Source organism: Anthonomus grandis, chromosome 9 (genome assembly GCF_022605725.1).
Source record: "Anthonomus grandis grandis chromosome 9, icAntGran1.3, whole genome shotgun sequence".
In the NCBI taxonomy this organism is placed as follows: domain Eukaryota; kingdom Metazoa; phylum Arthropoda; class Insecta; order Coleoptera; family Curculionidae; genus Anthonomus; species Anthonomus grandis.
In genome coordinates, this window is record NC_065554.1 from 24,944,074 (window position 1) to 24,967,592 (window position 23,519).

At 32.0% G+C, this 23,519-nt stretch overlaps 1 protein-coding gene across 1 annotated transcript in view; it reads right to left on the minus strand.

The window, feature by feature from the left end:
- Window positions 1–1,368: 1,368 nt before the first annotated feature.
- Window positions 1,369–23,519, minus strand: part of LOC126740475 (muscleblind-like protein 2) — a 529,138-nt gene continuing 506,987 nt past the window's right edge. Inside the window, exons 8-11 of the mRNA XM_050446506.1 lie at window positions 16,139–16,333; window positions 10,862–10,903; window positions 7,095–7,340; window positions 1,369–6,989 (exon numbers count right to left, since the gene is read on the minus strand). Of these exons, the coding sequence (XP_050302463.1) occupies window positions 6,270–6,989; window positions 7,095–7,340; window positions 10,862–10,903; window positions 16,139–16,333 (1,203 nt within the window). The 3' untranslated portion in view covers window positions 1,369–6,269. The remainder of the gene's footprint in view (window positions 6,990–7,094; window positions 7,341–10,861; window positions 10,904–16,138; window positions 16,334–23,519) is intronic.

The following is a 23,519-nucleotide window of genomic DNA, read 5'->3' on the forward strand; positions in this document are numbered from 1 at the left end:
ATTTTATAATTTTAGAAGATCTATTAAAGATAATGAAAATCTGACTCAATGGCTTGTCACTCAATTTCTGGATAAAAAGTAGCTGAAAATGAGCACCATGTCGATGGGCTTATCTTGATTTTTAAGAAAGTTCTATGATTTTAGAAGAACTATTAAAAATTATGAAAATCTAATTTTGCCCATCAATTTCTAGGTAAAAAGTAGCTGAAAATGAGTACCATTATCGATGGTTTTATCTTGATTTTCAAGAAAGTTTTATAATTTTAGAAGATCTATTAAAGATAATGAAAATCTGACTCAATGGCTTGTCACTCAATTTCTGGATAAAAAGTAGCTGAAAATGAGCACCATGTCGATGGGCTTATCTTGATTTTTAAGAAAGTTCTATGATTTTAGAAGAACTATTAAAAATTATGAAAATCTAATTTTGCCCATCAATTTCTAGGTAAAAAGTAGCTGAAAATGAGTACCATTATCGATGGTTTTATCTTGATTTTCAAGAAAGTTTTATAATTTTAGGAGAACTATTAAAGATAATGAAAATCTGTTTTTGCCACTTAATTTTTAGGCAAAAAGTAAGTCCATTTTAAAAATTGAAGTTCGCGTCTGTCCCATTATTTAGTTGCCACCCAATATTAGCATTTTTTAAATAATTTGGTGTATTAGAATAGATATTTTGTGTTTTTGCGTTCCTAATGAATAGATTTTGTTATTGATTAACTGTTTAAACAATATTACATTAAAAAAAGCAAGTTTAGAAAATAGAAGTATATTAAAAATTAAATTACATAAGTATTTTAGTTTGTCCCAATATATAGTTGTTAGGGCACGTAGTTTTTCAAGAAAGTTTTATATACTTAGGAGAACTATTAAAGATAATGAAAATCTGATTTAGCCACTCAATTTCTGGATAAAAAGTAGCTGAAAATGAGTACCATGTCGATGGGCTTATCTTGATTTTTAAGAAAGTTCTATGATTTTAGAAGAACTATTAAAAATAATAAAAAATCTGATTTTACCATTTAATTTTTGAGTAAAAAGTAGCTGAAAATGAGTACCATGTCGACGTGTTTATTTTGATTTTTTAAAAAGTTCAATAACTTAAGAAAAATATTTCTCTTCAAGGTTTCCTCGAACTTCAATGATTTTTCCAAGTTTTTTTTAATATTAAAAATTTCCTCGTTTTTTAAAAATTAAATAAAAACTAGTTCCAGGTATTAAAAAAATCACTTCAACTGCCTGGAAAAAACAGGATATTTCCTTTAAATTCCAATAAAATATTCAAGTTAAGAATTATAATTTATTTCTTCATTTAGTTCATTCTTGATTCAAAGCAGTTGAGCCATTAATTCATTTAAAAAACCTTAGACAGTTAAATGTTTTATTTATTACAGGCAGTTGAGTTATAGAACCCAGTCATAGGCAGTTAAATTCGTTTAAACTCTTTAGAAATATTTATCAATTTAATGGAAAAAACAGCAATTTATCTTCAATCTATTACGAACTCTTTCTTTCTATTTAAACACCAATTATTATAATTATTTGTATTAAATTTTTGGTATGTGTCAAACCTTCGAGGCTTAGTTGTCATAACCTTAAACTTTTTTTTTATAAGTAGGATTATGTCCATTAATGTTTAATAAACCCTTATAGAACTCATATGCTAAGTAAATACAGATCCTATAAACTTGATGAACTACTGTTCAAATTTTGCGTAAAAAATAGGGTCATATCAATGGAATTATCCTAATTTTTAAGTGTTTGAGATAATAAAAATTTATACATTTCCTAAAATCAAATGACCTTTTTAAGAATCAATTTAACCCCATGGTACCCTTTTTAGCAATTTTTGACCCAATAATTGTAATTGGCACTCTGCTTATAAGACATCGCATTTTTTCTCAATGATTTTTTCACCCAACAATTTAATAGCAACCCACATAAACTACCCACAAAAAAATCTTTTTCTCACTAAGAATACTCTATAATCTTGAAAAGTACCTGGTCTGCGCATAATATAACTGATTTCAAGAAGGTCTTTAAGCACACACCATATTTCATGGTTAAAGCACACAATTGTCTTAATTAAAGCAACTATTTAAGGCACATATCCCAGCTGTTTTCTTTAAAAAAAAATCATAAAATATTCTTTCACCCATGCGCAAGACACTCATGATGACGAAGAAGAGTAGTGGTGTATGAAGCTTCATGCATTTTATTTCAAATTTCTCGTATATATATATATATATTGACGTTATTTATTTGAAAAAAAACGGCCATAAAGTCATTCAAAGCAGAAAATGTCTTGTAGAAAGCAGAATATTCTATATAGGCAATGTAATGGAAGCTTCTAGGGGTTCTAGATTATTAGTCATTTATTATAAACAGTAAAGCGAATTTTGATTTATCGCGTCTTTATGTGTTTAAATAATAAAATAAAATCAAAGCGTATAATAGCGATACCATGACTTTATGACCACCGGCCATCGGTAATCTCTTGGGTCAGTTAACAGAAAAAAAAACTACGAACAACTCTGAAAATGGCAACTCTAAAACAGATATACGTTCTTTTATGTTCTACCATGCATTCAGCGGGTTTTCTCTTTCGTTTTTTTTTTTAATTTTAAATTTAAATAAATATAATATGATTTATAAGTCCGTAGTCATGCAAGTTAGGAATGGATCAACATCGGATCGCTTACAATTTACAATACAGCCTATAGAAAACTTATCCACCAATAATAATGGAAAAAACGCTTCTGCGCGAGCGTTTCTTCCATGTCAGGATTAGTTTCATATGAAGAGGACTCGTGAGGGAACAAGGGGGAGGAGGAGTAAGAGTGTGAATTAAGTTATCAAGCGGTGCAAAATTTAGCGTTTCGGGTGATATAGGGTATCACAGATTTGAGGCACTCGCTTACCGGCACACAGGACCGTATTCAGCACGATTGTAACAATTTTTGTTTCAATTTTCTTTATTTCTTTTAAATTTAATTTTTCTTGACTAGAACGTGTTTGAATTATTTTTAACTAAATAAACACTTTTTTTTTTGGGTGGGAAAGGTATAATCTACCAACCATGTAGGGCGGATATACATCAGGGTCTCTCATAACTCAAAAGCAAGTCGTAATGAGGACTTTTGATCCGAAATACTTTTGCTTTTTCACTTTGCACCAAAACTAGTTTATTATCTAGAAGGTAATATTTGCCGATAACGTGCTCCCGGACTATTATTGGACAACTAGATGTTCTCCACATTTTAAAAATATATAATCCTCCCTAGGTAATCCTTAGGGTATTCCTGACTCGAAATACCGTTGAAATGGAGTCATTTGTAGTATTGGCACATAAAACATATTTTGTAAAATAAGAATTTTGAATACGTATTAAACTAATCTAATATTCAGATTAAAAATCGATATAATTTATTTTTAAAAGGAAAACATCTTAAATTCAAAATGGGGAAAATTACATGACTACCTTGCCTCTCGCGAAATTATAATAGATTAAACAGGAAATGGCGGTGGATAAACCAATACTCTCACTACACATAAGGGTAACTGTATAACATGAAGATTTAGTACTTCCCTAGTATTAGATAGGTCATGGGGAGTCTACAACCGTGACCTCCATGACCGATCTCCAGACCTAAATCCGTTAGATTTTTTCTTTTTATACAATAAATCTCGGATTATTGAATATTACGAAACCAGTTAATAAAATGGAAAAATCTTTAAATGCATTTAAGGATTAGAGACTTATAGGAGAAGCAAGAATTAGAAAAAAAACTAAAACATATTTAAAGTTAAATCAGGTAAACAAGCCAAATGGATGATCTGAAAAAAAGGAATATTTTATAATAATAAATTGATTTCAATGGAGTTCGTTGAATTTATTTGTTTTCTTTAATTATATGTTAATTCTCATGATTTGCTTAAGGTTTAAACTAGCGCAGGCAAAAATGTAGGAAATTTTCATCCAAGGTGACCACGCACTAAGAAAGTCTGAATATTCTCATATAATAAATAACAAGAATAATGCAAAGAATAATTCCTCATCTCAAGGTATAAAATTTGGAAAATTAATGGGTAAATTCTTATTTTAAAAAAAACATGATATTCCATAGAACATACTCAAGAAATCTTGTCTAGGCTTGAAATTAGTACAAGAGAAATTTTAAATATCGGCATATTTACTCATCTTACATATAAATGGACAATTTCTGATCTCTAAGACTGACCATTTACTTGAAAGTCTAAAATCTCAAAAAATAATTAGACAATTTATATAAAACAAAAAGTATGATATTCAATAGAATATTCTCTAAATAGCTTGCTTAAGGTTTCAATAAGTCCAGACAAATATATAGGAAATATTGGCATTTTTATGTTGTGGGATCTAAGAATATTTCTTCAAGGTTCAACATTTAAAAAATTAATGAGAATATTCTTATTAAAAAAAAAACAGGACATTCCCTAGAATATTCTCAAGAAAGCTTGTCTAGGGTTTAAATTAGGAGAAGTAAAAATTTAAGAAATATTGGTATATTTACTCATCTTACATATCAGTTGATAATTTCTGGTCTCCAAGACTAACCATTCACCGGAAAGTCCAAAATCTCAAAAAATAATTAGACAGTTTATATAAAACAAAAAGTATGATATTCAATAGAGTATTCTTTAAAAATCTTGCTTAAGGTTTAAATTAGTCCAGGCAAATATGTAGGAAATATTGGCATATTTATGATAGTAGATCCCACCTACGAATAATTCCTGATCTGCAAGGTTCAAGATCTAAGAAATGAAGGGGATATTCTTATTAAACAAAAACCGTGGTATATTCGTAAAATGTTCTGTTTAGAGCTCAAATTATTGGGCGATTTTTATGGTATGGTTTTGGTGCAAAGAAGTCAGAAGATAAATGATAAAAAAGATGAGGCAGAAATAAGGAAAAAAAATTGAAAAAGGCAGAGAAACAGTGTAGAGCATAATTATTATAAGGTAAAATGAAACTTCTTCAGTCTTCCTCCACTTATTTATTGAACATTTGGTTAACTTAAATTTCCCTCTAGTTTCGGAGTTTAAGTTAACTAAATGTTTAATGAATAAGTAGAGGGAGACTGAAGGATTTTCATTTTACCTTAACCTACGACTCCACTGCAAGTATGGACTATTTCTTCACTATAAATATTTTAGGTTACAATTATTTCTCTATGATGTATTAATAAGAAGAATTATGGTTACTATGAAAGGCGGATTCATTATTTCAGCTGGTAGCAACTGAGTACCTATTTTCTTAAGTATTACGTCACTTCAATAGTAAAAATCAATTTAGACATCAATCTCAAACGTCCAAATATTGAAAAGAATAAGGAAATGACTTATTTAGAAGAAATATAAACTTGAATCTTTAACGATACCTTTCGTTATATTAATTTAAGTACTTAAGTCCAATAACTCTTAAATACAAATATTTTGTACTTTTCAAAACAGTTTATTAAAGTCAAACAACCGTCAAAATCTTAAAAAAGTATATTAAAATTAATTTTGAATTAAGAACCATTAAAAAATGGCAGACAAGAGATTAAAAAAAGATAATAAAACGCTGTTTCAAATTAGGCAGGTTTTTTATTAAATAAATAGGTTATTCATTCTTTTCAATTTTAATATTTAAAATATTATGTCTCAAGTAAATTATTGTATATAAGATATATTGAAGTTAGTTTAAATTAAATAAAACGAGGGGTATCGTTAAAGATTTATGTCGATATTTCTTCTAAATACGTGAATGCGTCTATTTTCTTCTTCTCTTCAATATTTAAGCCGTGTAAAATAGTGTTTCCTAAATTGATTTTTATCAAAACAACAAAATAAGTAACTCATTATGAATTCGTCTCAACAACTCAGATTTTTTTTTAAATCCCTTCTTATTACAAATATCCAGTTGTACCCTAGTCCAAGAGCACGTTATTGATAAATATTACCTTCAGGAAAAGAAACTCGTTGTTCCGCCCTGTTTGATGCGCCCCTAGTTGGCACCCCATGTATAGCAAGAACGGCAATTTTTAAAATCTTTGTCACGCTTTATTATTATCCCTTTAATCAGTTACAAAACTAAACTTCATCAAAAAACGTTAAAACTCAAAAACACTCAGTTAACGAAACACAACACTTAAGACACAACGAACTAATTTAATTTAATTAAAAAAAAAACACCTTAAAGGAGTTCATTATAAAATTTAACAATCAAAACGCAACACGTCCCGATCCTACGACGTCTTCAACTTCTTAAACGGTTGCATAACCACGTTGTTATTGTTATTCTGCGCAGCTGCTGCGGCTGCGGCCGCTGCTGCCGCCGCCGCAGCTGCGGTGGGCGTGACGCTCGTCATTTGCTGCGCAGCGGACACCTGAGCGGTCGGATACTGCGCCGCCAATAACCCCCCACCCAAAATCGGTGACGCGGCGGCCGCCGACGCAGTCGTCGCGACGCCGTAGGTACCGGCGGTCGGACGCATCATCGCGTACGGATTAAACGGAAACGTGGCGGCGGTAGCGGCCGGGGGCGGTCGAGCCAAGTTGAAAAAATTCTGATGTGCCGCCAAAGCGGACGCGTAGGGATGAGCGGCGAAATTCAAACCCCCTGCCGCCCCCGCCATGCTTATAGGCAACGCCCCGGCGGGAAACCGAAACGTCGGGGGCGGAATGCTTAGCGCTTGCTTGTTCAACGCCACCCCCGTGTAATTAAGCGGATTCAGTTGGCTCATCGCTTGCTGATGACTCAACGCTTGTTGCATCTTAATCGCTTTCGCGTAGTTTTGTTGCGCAACCTCTTTGGCTAACGCGGCCGGATCGTGATGGAATACAGTTAAACCTTGTGTCGGTAAGCTAGTCATACTGGGAGCAGTACTGGTTATAATGGAAGAAGCGATCGATGCGGGTAAGGGAGGCGGCAACTGCAACTGCTCGTTTTCTTTGACGAGCAGCTGCTGCTGAGGCGGTGGTGGCTGAGGCTGCTGTTGCTGCGGTTGCTGAGGAAGAGGAGGAGCGGGATAGGGTTGTTGCGGTGTCGGGGGCGGTGCTTGCGGCGTCACCACCGTGGATGCGGAGGAGGAGGAGGGGGTTTGCGTACCGCCGGATACCGTCTCTGGGATGGCGGGTGAGGCGGCGGCTGAGGAGGGAGTTGGCGCGGGTGAGGTGGGATACTCACATGAAACCGGGACGAAGGGCTGTTGCAGTTGCATCAGTTGCTGGTAGGTGGTCGCGTTCGGTTGGTAAACGGGCATTCCGGATTTGTCGGCGGCCGGTCGTTTGTAGGGCACCATGCCGGCAGGGAAGGCCTGGAATTTAATTGAAATTTAAAAAAAAATCAACTTTTGTCGTTTAATATTAGGGTAGTTGAGGGTGAAGCCACGTATTGGCTTTTTCAAATTTTCTGCACTAAATCTTAAAGTCACCTGCCACGTGGCCTGTTCTGTATAAAGGCTGCTTAATATGTCAAATATTTTAGAGCGAGAAAACATTGTAAAACAGCGAAAATTAGTTTATTTTTTGCATAACTTTTACAATAGCTATAAATAATTTGGTCAAATTCACTAGTTTTTAAAACAGTGGATGATTACGTCATAGTTTGATTATTTTACGCTACATTTTTGTCATTTTTTTAAACTTAATTTGGCTTCCACGGTTTGTAAAAATAATTTGTCTACTCAATGGCATATAGGGTAGAAACTTGCAGGAATCTTGAGGCAAAATCCCAAAAAAAAACAAGAGGTTAATAGACTTAAAAGATTTCGAGTAACTTTCAAGGAAACACATATCTTTGAGTTACCCAAAGAATATTTTTAAATTGAATCTTTGAAACCAACAGAGAATAAATTTCCGTCGTCTTTTAAGACAACATTTAACCCTTTTGAAAGTGCAGCTATGCTCCTATTTAGCTGCCTTTGGATGGTTAGGCCTCATCCCTTTTTACATGAGGATATGAAAGAACCCGTTTAGGGCAATATTTGATAGGTCATAACTCTCCAAAATTTTAATTTTTGTTCTTTTTCTAAGCCACGAGACCAGTTGATGAGCAGTGACAATAAATTAGAGGATTTTTCTGTTGCTTATCAGGTCGTTATCAACCATTCACGTCAGTTTTGGTAAATACGATGGCGATCTCAGAAAACGGCCAGTTTCGTCTAGAAGCATCTACGCTTTTAGGTTTGACCTCACCTAATGTATATGGATTCTTTAAATCATTAATATTTTCAGGAAAGGTTTTATAAACTTTGCTTTTTTAAAATCCCTCAAGGAAAAAATCTAATAGCCTTAAGTCTGGCGACCGTGCGGGCTATTCAATTCCACCACGCCTGCCAATCCACATCCTTGGAAGCTGTTTATTAAGCCAATCTCGAAATGTGAAAGCGTAGTGAGCCATCTTGTTGCAAATACAAATTAAATTGCCATTTAAAATAATGTGTGTCACTGTACCACAGTTTAAATTAAGTTTTTTATTACCACACTTTTTTGCTTATTATTCGCTTTTACGTCAATCGATTTTGTTTAGATATCGTCTTACAAGCTTTTTAGAGTAATTTTTTTGGTTTTAGAATATGAGAATAATATTATATGTTTAGTAAGCTCTTTAAATAAAAAAAAAATATCTTTTTCTTCACTTTTTTTACTGTTAAAAAAACAACACTGTGGGGATTTGTCCCATTTAACGGAGCAAACGCCCGCAATATTTTTATTTCTAAAATAATTTATTTCTCAGTGAATAATAATGAAATAATGTCATATATCTAACAACTAGAACATAAGGCAGCCTAATGTTTTTGAATAATTTTTTATAATAGTGCTGCATCTACTTCCTGTCATATTTAAATAACTAGATCGATTAATACGGATTTTTACTTCCCACCTATCTTACGTATTTCATGGATTTAATGAGTTAACGCCACTATTTGAGTATTTGAATTTTTAGTAAGCTAGTGCCTGTAAAGAACAAACTAACTTTACTCCTAAAGAATAGCGAATTGCCTTAGTACCAGTAATTAAAATTATAAAATTTTTGATTTTTTCGATTTTCTGAAGCTTTTAGGATTTTTGTAAAAACAATTCCCCATAAGAAAGTGAAAATATTTGAATTTCTAATAAACGAGTACCTATAAGGAATAAAGTAACTTTACTCCTAAAAATAGCAAATTGCCTGAGTACCAGTAACTAAAATTATAACATTCTCAGATTCTCAGTTTTTTTTTGAATTTTTTTGAAAAAAAAAATTAAATCGCCCATAAAAAATTAAAAATATTTGAATTGTTAGTAAACGACTGCTTGTAAGAAACATACTAACTTGACTTTTAAAACATGGCAAACATTGCGATAGTCAACCAATAGTCACCATTTTGAAGTTCCTGGTTTTTCCGAAGTTTTTTGGCAGATTGGGCCTTAATGATGTAAAATCAGTTATTTGGAAGTAGTAGTCCTTTCTTAAAGTCAAGTGACTATAATATAGTGGGTTAGAAAGAACAGGAAGATTTTTCTCCACAAATGATAATATTTTAATTAAGACTAATGCGTTTCGATGAGTTCACTCATCATCATCAGACCGTACACTACAAAGCTGAATTGTTTACATCAATGTAATATTTAAACATGTAAGTCTATTTTGCAGCTAAATTGTGTAAAACTAATGGAGAAAAAAAAGTACCTTTGTAACATTCGGTATTGAAAAATGTATACTGAACATTAAAAAAAAGATTTTCTTGACACACTTTTTTAATCCGGTTCTGGCCGTATGTTCCACAATTTTACACCGTGTTGCAGAATTTTTATATCAAAACTTTGACAAAATAATCTTTTAAAGCCCAATCTTATCCAATCCAACTTCAATCCTTAATGTGTAAGAATTTAAGATCAAGAAAACCATGGATAAATGTAGCATCTCCTTTAAAAAGGTCTATAATTCTAAAGCAAAATAATGTTTCGACAAATCCCGCTGATAGGTCATAAATATTATGCCATAAATTACTTGCTACCTTCTCAAAAGCTGCCAAGAAGTATACAACCGGACTACGAGGATATACAAGTTGAAAAAAGAATGTATGATGACTGATATTGATGAAGAAATGAAAAAAAAAGATACCACAAGCGATTTAAGGGTTAGCGTGAATCTCACTTATGGATTGTTTGAATAAATAGCCGTCCAGATAATTCAGTGAAATCATAGAGCCAATGGATGGAGATACAGAACTAGTAGCTAATATCAGAAGACTTGAAAAAATCCCCAAAAGATCTAGATCGGAGGCATGCTATAAATAATGTCAGATTTTTTAATTCCTAGACCTATTTTTTTCGCATTGGGATATGAATTCGAGGAACTACAGCCAGAAACAGTTGGACCTGTTTCGCAGGCATAAAATTGGCTGTAGTGCGTTCATTTGTGCATTTATTCACATAGAAAAAAATTAGTTTACACTTCAATGTATCAGCAATAAAATACCAGAATGGAAATTCTTTTATTGGTTTGTGTTTTCTGGGAAAAAGATTGTGTCCAAAGACGGTCTCCAAGGTAACATAAATGAAATTAAAGAAAAATATTTATCAAATAAAATGTTGCCGAAAAATATTTTAAGAAATTACCGTACAGTACCGTGTCGATGGATTTGTTTTGATATTTAAGAAAGTTGTATAAATTTAAGGGAACTGTTTAACATTTTGAAAATTTGATATTACGATACAATTAATAGGTTAAAATTAGTTGAAAATTAAAATCAATAAATAATAAAATTATACTATATTTAAATGTCCATTCATTAAAATTTAAATCGTTATTAAATAAATAAATGTACAAATAAAAAAAAAGAATACTTACAAAATTATCATAGTAAAACGACCCAACGGATTTCATGTCCATCTGAAATAAATAAATAAAAAAATAAATAAAATAAAACGTACAGTCGAAACGCCTTAGTAAGCTAAAACACAAGTTAGACAATTAGTCAGGCCATAGATAAAATACAGCCTCAAAATCTCCATATTAGTCTACTGTATTAAAAAAAAAACAACAAGAATAACAAAAAAAAAACATATTAGAACATCTATATCTAATAAAACTCGTTCGATCACTGATCACATTTGTCACAAATCACAAACGTGATTCGTGACCGAACCGACATTGTTTTAACAGTGTTGGTTGCTAGAATGTTGCGAGATCCTTGCGAGGTCTTCACATCTTGACGCCCATCGACCTAAAATCCTTTATTTGGTACCTTTTTAGTGAGTGGTACAGGGTATCCATTTGGTACTCCCTCCTCATCGATTTTCGCACTATTTTTTCGATCAATAAAGGGATTACTCAAATGGACACGCTGCTTTATTGGTTTTCAATTAGAGATAAATGAAGCGAAAGCCAACCAAAAATATAAGCAGAGAAAGCGTTTTTTTCCCATAAAATATTCACGTTTTAATTCTTAGCAAAGAACCTCTCTAATGACCCCAAAGCCTTATTACAAATAAGCGAATGCGTGCTTGATATTCCCTCCCAGTATACAGGGTGTGCCAGTTTTGTTAAATTTTACTGACGAACAATAATTTTTAATGCAAAAAGTCTTTATAAACATAGGTTTAGGTTGTTTTTTTAGGGCTAACAAGAAAATTATTTTAATTACCGTAAAAATTAAGTTCATAGAGACTTTTTCCATCAAACTTCAAAGCCACCCCTTGTATATTTCTGAAGCAAGATAAGCAAAAAACAGGTCGTGAATCCTTAGGTATATGTGGTTAAGCACCCTAGTAAAAACAGCTTCCCCCTCACAACATGCTAACAACTTGGGAGGGTAGCAGTTTGAGTCTATCTAAGTATATTCTTATGACAATCGTTTCTGTGTGTTAAGCGAAAAAAATGCAAAGCGGTGACCAGTTTTGTTCTCAGTGGTTTCTGAAAAGCTGAAAGCTATAGTACAAAGCTAATTTATTTTTTATTTTTGAGGGAGTTAGAGACAAACTACTACCATTGAGTGTCGGTGGTGTGCCTATATGAATGTGTGTTAGTGGATAATGAACATATATGTGGGTTTGCAGATTGCCTTTGATCATAAATTTTCTCTTATAGCAATTTACCATTGACGGTATCGAAGACAACCAAGGAGAATAATTTTGTCCCTAAATTTGTTCATGTTGACATCTAGTTTTTTTTTATAGACAATTCAATGAAAATATTAATTTTTCATAGAAACAATGTTTTTTTTTTAATTCATAAAAAAAATGAAAAAAGCATATTTTACATATAAACATGGTACTCTTTTTTTTTCTTAATAATTCAATGGTAAAATCGAATTTTTGGCACCATCAATGGTTTCTGAACGTTTCCTTATTCATTAAAAATACTTAAGAAATCAGTTTTTTACTTTTCCAAGATAGCTAGAATCAAATTCTCAGCACTATCAATGGCATGGCTTTTATAAATAATTTCATTATTAATATTTTCACTATTTTTTTAATATTCTTTATCCTTTTATTCTGAATCTGAAAAATCTCATTTCTTGTCTCACTTTTTGATTAATTTTTAGAGCAATGGCTTTTAGAGAAAAAGCTAAAAAAATCAAGAATAACTTCACTGTCTCGAAAAAACCATTTTTACTGCCTGGAAAAAACAGAATTATCTCAACTGCTTGGAACAATTAAACAAATTACTTCAACTTTCTGAAAAACATAAATTATGTCAGCTGCTTTGCAGAAATGACCCAAACTGCTTGAAAGGCATAATGATTAACTTCGACTAATACGAAACAAAAAAGATTGACTTTAGTTTTGAGGAAGTCAAGAATGACATCCACCGCACGAAAGAAATAAATAATTACCTCATTTGTTGGGCAGAAATGTATAAGAAATGAATAAATAATAATAATAATAATAATAATAATAATAATAATAATAATAATAATAATAATAATAATAATATTAAGGACTTTATTTGTACATTCACATTTCAGATTATAGATTGACAAATCAAAATAAAAAAAATAAAAGTGAATATTCAAAAAGGCGAGGTTCAGTTTGTCAGATTATAAATCTAACAACCGTTCAACTAAATAATATTATTGCATAGAGAATATTGCATAGAGGATCAAAAAACATAAAATGCCTGGACGATATACAAATTAGCTTTAACTGCCTGAAAAGAAAAAAACAACCTGGTAGTGATAGCTGAATAGGTTTTCATATGCTTCAACCTCCTGAAATATTTTTTTATTTATTTTACGCAATTTGGGTAATTTTTCCCAATTTTCCAGACAATTCCTTTGTTTTAAGTTCTTGGAATAAAAAAATAATTTCTTCCAGGCAGTTGAGGTCATGGTTTTTTAGTTTGCCAGGTAGCTGAACGGGTATTTGATGCGCATCAAGCTCCTGGAATATTTTTTTTAATTTTACGTAATTTGGGTCGATTTTTTCCAATTTTTCAGGAAGTCGAAATGATTATTATAGTGATTTAAAGTTATTTGTTGACCAAGCACTACCTGTAAAAAAGCTAAAAAAACACTTCCACTGCTTGACAGGATTAAAGAATAACTTCAACTGCCTGGAAGAAATACGAAATGACTTCGGTTTTAACTGCTTGGAAAAGTTGAATGAGGACCAATTTATGGCCTTAAATAATGACTTCAATTGCCTGGAATGAAAAAAATAGATAACGTATTTAACTGTCAATAAGGAAGGAGAAAAACTTGGACGAAAAAATGAGTAACAGTAACTAGTTTCACGATCTAAACAATGGCTTTATAGTTTCCCAAAAACAATATTTAATGCAAGAAATAAATGATGATTCTGAAATGATAACTGCCTTCAAAAAAATAAAGGGAACCTCCACTGCTTGAGAATATGAATAAATAATCTCAACTGCTTGGCAAGAATAAAGAATGACCTCAACTGCCTCGAAGAAAAAAAGAATTACTTCAATGTTAGGCGGAAATAAATAGTGTCTTTAACTGCATTAAAAAAATAAGGAATAATTGTTTGGAAAGAGCAGGAGATGATTTCTTTATATAACTGTCTGGGCGAATAACTTCGACTGCCTAGACGACATGAATTAAGTTTCTTCAAAATTTCTTCATTTACCAAAAGGGTGGTAAGAAAAAAGAAATATTTCTTAACTGCCACACCTTTAGTCCTTAAATAATGTTCAGTCTTCTTATTCTTATTTAAAAAATATATGCATGATTAATATTTGGTTCAGCCGTTCTTGAAATATTGGACTTTTTGTTATACTCGTTTAAAACTGCGTTATATAGATGAAGAGAAATGCGAAATATTGCAAATCAACGGAGAAAGGGGATTCAGACGTAGATAATGAAAACAAAAATTTTTTCGTTATTTTTTCAAAGTAATTGAAATATACCCTACACGCAATCAATGATCATTTGTCAGTCTGTCACTTTCTTAAAACTCCTAGTATGTCCAGAGTCTTAGTTACCTCAAAAATATTCTGAAATGAAATAATATTGTGGACGATGAGTGCAGTTTATAAATCCCATTGTTTACGAAGTTATCCCAGTTTATCAACTATGGTTGAAAGCTGAACATTTTTTTAATAATATGTATGAAATATGAATAGGTGATGTACCATCAAATAATCCAGAACTTACACGTTTTGATTTATTTTTGTAAAGATTTTTAAAAGATAAAGTGTATTCACAAAGAAGTTAAATATATAAGAACTCAGAGTTGCAACTTTAGATTCCATAGGCCATCTTAACTAGGAAAATTCCAAGTTAAAAAGGGATTTATATTGTTTCAATTCAAAGTTGTATTGATCAAAATGGAGGCCATATTCCGTAATCGTAAAATTATATTAGTTTTGGGTGTATTCATTATTTCAGTAGTAATAGTATTTTAATTATTTCATTAATTTTTATGTAGTTTCCTACAACTGCTATTTTCCCATTGTAGTATATTAATTTCGTAGATTATCACCGACGTTTTATTTTGTACTTTTCTATTAGCTTTTTTTTGTTTGTTTAGCCACTTATTAGCCGGCATTAAGTTAGATATATGAGGCCCTAGATTGATCCTTTTTAATATTATTATTATCTTAAATTTTTTAGGCATGAAAACATTAGAAGGCATGTCTCTATGACGACCATTTTGGTTTCGGTTTGGGGCATCAACCATATTAATTTAATAATGCTTACAAAAGGCCTAAAACATGATTGAATCACAACTTGTGATACTCCGTTGAAAAAAAGGATTTATTTTCAAAACTCTTTTGTAATAAACGCCAAGCAAAAAAATATTTGATTCTTTTCCAAAAATTCGTTTTTTACTCGACATTTTTTAGATTTCAAAGAGCAATCTTATTGAGCACCCAAAGCCGCTAAATTTTTGCTAATTTGAACCAATTCCCTATTTCTCATGGTTACGGAGATCCTCCTTATCTTGGGCACATTGTATAGAACATAGAAAACTTGTTCTTGTGGCAATAAGCCGTCACACCTGCAAAGAGCCCTTTTTCAACCCTTTTTACACAATGTGATATTTTTATATCAAAATTTATAGGTTTCACAATAATTATTTATTTTGGAAAATTATACCTATATAACCAGTTTCTAACGTCAAAACATAAACAATGATTGCCAGGCTCGTAACCAAATGATAAGCTTTAAACCAGAATATTTCAACAACAGCTCAATGAAATGTTAATAATTATTTTTGAAATAAGAATAAAAAGACCTATGAGTTAAAAATACATGGTGCCACATTTAAGAATGGATTTAAAAAAAAATTCCATAACACTCTGTCACACTCTACAACTTATACATCTACCATTTTTTTTGTAAATAGGTTGGCCCCGCAAAGTTAAGGGAGGTTGTCTTATTTTATCTGATCTTGAATTAATCTTGGTGTCTTAATACAAAATGCAATCAATTTAAGACTATTAAAAAAATAAGTAAATGTAGGATATATCTTAGGCAATCTGCAAACACCATCAAACCAAAAAAAAAAGAAAAAAACCTAAAAAACCAAACCTGAGAGCCTCCTCACCACCACAAACTCCCAAAATGAAATTGATGATGAGGAGGAGACTCTTTAAAATTAAAAAAAAAAAACAACAAAAGTGAGTTTAGTGTCATGCAAAGCAAAGGTGGGTGGGTACCAGTAAGAGGTCGCTGTCGGCGGCTGCGCTTGCGTCGCGCGGCCTCTTCTTGCCGATCTCGAGGGCAAGCGCAAGCTGCGCGGCGGTCGCGGCGCCGCCCGCCGGCGGCTGCGCAAGCAACCCGGGCGAAACGGTGGCGGCGGCTGCGGCTGCGCAGGCCGCGGCTGCGGCCGATGACGCAGCATTCACCGGCGGCTAGTTAGTAGTAGTGGGGGAGGTGTGGCACAGCACAACAGCAGCAGCACAGCAGCAACAAGCGAACCGGCGGGGGAAATTAAAGAGAGAAAAAAAAAGACCAGCTCTAGTTAATGGTGGGTGCGAGGGATGATTCAATTATTTTTTTTGTTTGTCTTTTTAAGTCCGCTATACTTTGCAGGATGTTAATTAATTGAGTGGCGATAATATAGGGCGTGAACCCTCGGGTGATCTTGAAGAAAAATCATCAGTTTATAGCAACATACACTATAGGACAGTACTTTAATCAAATGTACAAATTTCGATTTTGTAGTACTAAATGTAAGACACCGCTTTTAATTACATTGTGTTTGCGCCTTTAATTTTGTCAAGTATTAAATGTAATTTGAAAATGCATCAAAAATGGATCAACATTTTAATCCTTTTATGAAATGATCAGGTCTCGGTGAGTAAGAAAAGATAATTCTTGTGAAATTATTTTCTTTTATATTTTCAGTATTTTTGTACCGAATTAATTATCACTAGAAGCGCAAGTGGTCAATTTCACCCTTTTTCATTTTAAACTTGCTACAACTTTTCAAGGAAAGGAGCAATGTTGCTAAGAATTTCATACATTTCCTATACAGTGCGTTCACGATAAAAGGAACAAATTCATTTAAAATTCAGGTATTTTTTTCGTCTGATTTTTTGGACACATTGACTATTATTGTCACTGCACGGTTTTTGAAATAAAAAATGTCTGTAGAGGGTGCCTCAAGTAGAAACCATGGCGTCAACATTAATTTTTTAAAATAGAACAAGCTGTATATTATGACGTTTTACAATTCTATGATATGCCTTGAATATTTCGTATAATGTATAGCAAAGCATGCCTAAAATTAATGGTTTGTCAAATATGACGTAGCAGACTAATGCAACATATGAAATTAAAACATATAAATTGATTCTAGATTTATTGTAACTAATGTTTAATTTGTTATCCATTTAATTCAATGCATCCTTTGCAATGAAAATATTTTTACAGGATGTCTGCTTGACAATATAACCAAAACTAAGACGCCAACATTAATTTTTTATGTGATTTTTTAGAAAATAATAATAATAATCGTCTTTTATTTGAAATAAAAAAGAAATTACAAACGTATACAAATAGACTATCTTTAGCTATATAGCTACTCTTACATATAACCTATCTGCAAAATTTTTAATTTTAAGAAAAACTACTATTAAGAGAGATAATACGGCAAAACAATGTTAGAATTTAATTTAAATAGAAAATAAGTAGACCCTATTATTTTCGAACAGGTTCCAAATTTAGTAGCTACTTTATAAAGGTTGGTTATGCATTTGTGAATATAATACTCATATTAGTTGTCGTTTCACACATCACTTTTTAATACAATGCATTTATCTGAAAATTAAAATACTCATGAAGATTGGTTTTTGAGTCTATTTAGTGCAACTCATGCTGATCGTTCTGCAATTACTAGATCCACCGTTAGCAACATTGAGTCAAAACTTATGTTGCACGACCATGTAAGATATTTATCTAAAGGAAAACTTCCAAAAGTATCTGAAGATGCTACGCTGAATCTTCTATTAGAAACGGAGAATAATCTTCATGTTGCGAGTATACACAATTTTCACAAATTGAAATTTATCAGTAGGGTGAGTGGCAAAAATACTTCATGTAAATAAATGTCATGCATATAAAGTACAACTGATACATGAATTGCTAGAAGATGTTTTCAGTATCAAGAGAAGTTTTGTGAGCAGATTCTTCATGCTAACAATGACACTTTAATAGGCGAAATTACAGATTTTGGATAACCGAGATTCCTTATTGAACCCAAGAATACCACACACAGAGCCCTCAAAAAATAACGTGTGAAAAATCGAATCCTTGGCTCCTTAAACGGAGACCGCTTCTACATTTTGAACTTATCCATGCTTTAGTCGTTTTATTGCCTGATCCACAAAAGACTGACACACCTAGGAACTAGATATGGTTTCAATAAAACGAGGAGAATCCACCATCGCCGTTCCACAATTTCGTCAGGCAACTTTTCCTAACAGGTGGATTGAACGAAAAGTACCAGTTGAGTGGCCACCAAGGGCACCGGATATAACCCCATTAAATTTTTTCTTATGAGGCTATTTGAAGTTCAAACTTTATGTAAATAGACCAAATTATGTTAACGATTAAGAGCAAAGAAATTAGACTAATCGATCCGCAACGATTTGATTGAAAATATACAAATGAAAGTTATTTAAATTGAACATCATTTGCAATAAATATTGGGTAAATTTTTATTTTTTTAATGTCGTATGTTTCATTAGTCTATTAAGTCAATCCAAAAGGTATTCAGAATATAACGTAGAATTGTGAAATGACATGATATACAGAGAGTTCCATTTAAAAAAATTAATGTTGATGCCACAGTTTCTACTTGGATTTTAAGTGAATTTCATCATGAATGCAAAATACAATTTTCAAGCTAATCAGCGTATGTTGCTTCCATAAATAGCAGTTATATAGTATACCTAAAAGCGCCAGTTTGACCCCTGTGCATAATATTAATACAATATTATAGAATCATTAATACACAATCATAATAAGTGGTTTATGTGGGATAATTAATAAGGGATGGAGTATTCAGTATGTGGGGTAAATTAGGTGTTCTCTTAGACGGAATCATGAAATTAGACTTGAACAATTCTGGAAGAAAGAATTCTGATTTCGACGACCATGATTATAGTAAGAAAAAAGCAGTGATTTTGAGATTCCTACTCCATTTTCTTAATCGATTGAAAATGTTGACTCAGATAAAGATATTACAAGGAAGAAAATATGAAAAACATTTCCTGTAGCCACAATACGTAAGCAGGATTTTTCAGCTCCCTTGAATAGTAATACAAACGAAATACGTTATTTCTCTCCAATTTATTTGCACTTTTTTATTGTTTCAGAAAAATCATCCTCATCTCATACATCTAAGGGTAAAGTTGCAATGTAATTTCTGTCGATCAGTCGATCAGGAACCTATTAATAAAAATCGAGGCTGTGTATGCCTGCTAAAATCACAGAAGAGATCCGCGAATAATCAGGAAGAATACCAATCTAAAACGTCTTTAAGGAGAGTCCAGGCCCTACACCCTATGCTAGACGACATATGATGAATGGCAGCTGTCTATTTCTCAGCCAACATTAAAACAAATTAAAATTTTCACCAAAGCTTAAGAAATCGGTAAAAAAACCGGACTCTTCCGTTAGAAAATCATACAAATGGGAGGGTATAGACTATGATCTTTTATAGTCCAAGAGTCCAAAGGTTTTTTTTTTGGAAACCTGATGAGTGGTAATAGATTATTTAATATTTGCGATTTGACAAAAAAACCAGATCCGAATGCCTAAAAACTGACAAATTTGCATTAATTTCTTCTGTGTGCGATAAATTTATTGAGAACTACATGTTACAAACCTAGTGAATTTGTTTTAGTTCATAAGCGCAGCTCCTTCCACTAAAGGCGCACTGCCAACATGGCCAATATATGGCCAATAATACCAGATAAATTAGGTATAAATTTCTGGATACTAGAAGATGCTTAATCAAAATATATGTGTAACTCATTCATAATGGGAAAGGGTGACCATCGACCAGGAGAACAGAGTTTTCTGAAGAATGTTGTATGGCATCTAATAGAACCATTTTTTTTTTATAGAAGTAACAGTCACTGCCGATATATTTTTTAATATGTTAACCTAGTCAATCGTCTAACGGTTCCTAATACAGCTTTTGTGGGAACAATAAATAAAGAGCATTAAGAGAGTGGAAGCAAAAAATCGAAGAACGCTATAAACTTATTACAATATGAACACTGTACTTTGGCAGTGTAGGTAAAAAATAAAAAATGTAATTATTTTAAGCATGATGCATTCGAATCTTGACATAGGATCCACAGAAAAGAAATTACCAGGTTAAATGCACTAAACTGACTGAAAAAAATTTAAATAATGTAAAGAGGTTTAGGACTTACGTTGATATAAACTTTTCTCCCTAAAATCACCCGGGGATTCACATCTTAGATTATCAATACTCAATTAATTAACACCCTTTAAAAGATTCCAGAAGGTTTTTAGTTTAACTAAGAATATTCTTTATATTCATATTTAGTGTCTGGTGATGAAGTATTATACGAAAGGGAAGAAAATTGTTGTAGAGCGTATCTAAAATCGCCAGAAACTTTATTACTACACAGATATATCCTGTATATAAAATCTGTGACTAGGTCTTCAACATGAAATATTTCAAAAATGATCAATTTTGACTTTTGACAGCTTTTAATTTAGGGCTTCAATATATGAAGTGCTCCATTAAGAATTTACCACCATGTTTGAGTATTTCTTCTCAATTTTTGTCTTATCCTTGTATATAATTTACAATACAATACTTTCTAGCGTTTAAGAATGAGCCCTACCACTATTAAAATTAAAGCTTTTTTCAATCTCGCATAATGGCACCTGCAGGTGCTGTCTAAATGTACGGAATGGCAATGCTCAGTATCCCATTTTGGTTGAATTCCAGGATATTTGCCTTACTTAATAGAATCTTGTCATTTTCAGCTTTTGCATCTAGCTTTTATTAATTTCTTTTCTGTTTTTAACATACAGGATGAAAATTAAAAAATTCGCTCAAGGGCGACATGAAAAGTAAAAAATGTGGCATATAACCGAAACTTCTTTTTTTTCTAATAAAATACGTTCTATTTTTTATCACGGAAAATAGTTATTTTTTCTGATTAAAAAATATATAATAAAAGGGTCTTAAATAGACATAATTAGGCATTTAATTAAAAATATCATTAAAGGACATGGCATAAATACAGTTCGAAAATTTAAATGTTTTGAAATATTGATATTTCTACAGTAATGCCATCAACGAGCTTTAAAGTCCGATAATTAGTACAATTTAAATAGATGATAAATAGTTCAAAATATTAATAGAATTTTGAAATACTTAAGAATAGGGCCTGCATTACCACTTAATTCTTCAAAGTGTCACATTTTTTCCATATAAATTGAAGTACTTTATAAAATTCTTAGTAATGCGAAAAAAAATTTCTATGACTATTTAGATGTACTTCTATGAAATTTTTAAATTGAAAGACAGAAACAGACAAAAACATTTAAAAAAATAACAAGAAGAAAGAAGAAATAAGACACACCACAAATAGCAAAAACGGCAAAGTAATTGCTAATAAATATGTGAAAAACAGCTCGTAAGGTGACGCATTTTGTAGATTTACTTTTACTAGTGGCGTTGTTGTCCAAAGAATATCTGCAAAATGCCTCTACGGGTAAAAGATTATTATTTAATAGAAATATCCACAGAAATAGTATTTCCCTTACTTTTTGAGATTTTTCCTGCCAATTACACTCAAAATGGGATATACCATACACTAAATATAATATTAGAAAAATCCTTCTTATTAGTCGTTTTCAAGGCAAAACTATCTGAAATCTTCTTTTCTTATGCGAATCTTCACGTAAAAGGGCACTAAGCACATATGTCTTTAACCTATAATCTTAGTGCTCAAGTTTAATTAATTTTTGCGAATATGGCAACGTCGAGGCACGAGTTTTAACGAGTCCATTGGCCATTGGCTGACACAAATAGTATTGAGCATGAACTTAATTGGTTGCATAGGTACCCCTTTACTGCATAAAATGACGCCTTTCCCCAATAAAATTTTAATCAAGAAAATAGCAATATATGAGAAAAATGCCGCCTACGTCAAAGCAAAATGTTCATCAAATCACGCCCATTCTCTCCCTGGCAACCAAAAATATAAAATATGACAAATATGATTGGGCAATCTTTTTAGCGAACACTAATATTTTATATTACGACATTCCACTCAAAGCTTTTACCCAAATGAAATCCCTTTCGTTAATTCAAATGCATATTTTATATTTTCGCAGAGAGAAAGGGGCTGCATTTCAAGAACTGTCAGATAAGGATTTATGGTTTTGGGGTCCCACGATAACGACTAGTTCCAATCTAAGCAGATTCCATCAAGGAATAATTCCCCACCAAACCTTATCCAGACATTTCAAAGAAAATGCTTATAACCGTGCTTCTCACCATCCAGTTACTGGTGATAATTTGATATAAAAGCATATGAGCATGCTAAATGATAAGGTACCACACGTTTAAACGATTGAAGAAAATATTGATTATTCTGTGGGTTTCTTCATGTTTACATACCTAAGAAGAAAATACATTATATAAAATCAATCACGGTTAAGGTAAAAAAATAACATGCAATGTTAATTAATACACTGAAAGCTAAATTAAAATTGTCTTTTCACGTAACAGTTTTTTTAAGGCAAAATACAAAAACCTAACGCAATGATTTTCACTGGCAAATAAATTAAAGTTAATTATTCATTTTGCTTAAATTATAACAAGTGGACGTTTTGTAGAGACCATCCATCCTACCAACTGCGCCCACGAGTACCAGGAAGGACCAATACTGCAGGTGCACCATAAGGATCAGGAAGCAAATAAGACATAATGGCTTAGAAAATTAAGTAGTTCTGGATCTATTCTTTTTGGCTTGCAGTATTACCATAAAGTTGCTGTTAGGAGACAAAATACCAAGATTTTCTAGACACTATACGTTTTTTTATTAAAACAATTATCTCATTATAATAAAATGCAGTTTGAAATTTACCTACTACTACCTACCACTTATATGTTGATTTTTTAGAAAAGATATTCCTTTACTATTTAAAAATGCTTTTGTTAAATTTTAGAATTGAAAGACAGATGCAGAAAAAAATAATAAGAAAAATAACAAGAAATAAGGAGAAACAAGACGCACCACAAAGAGAAAAACATTTTAAGTAAATGCTAATAAATATATGAAAAAGAGCTCGTAAGGTGACGCTTTTTATTGGTTTTATTGGCACACTTGCATACTGAACGGATCAGTGCATAAAATGCTAAAAAAAATTACTGTAAGTAGTAGTACGTTGTTGTTCAAAAACTATCGACAAAGCGCCTCTTAGATTTTTAGTTATAAGAATATGCAAATACAGTTTATCGATACATATAATGGAGTTTCCCTGTGCCATAATTTAAAAAAATACATAATTGAACATTTTGAACTATTAAGAATA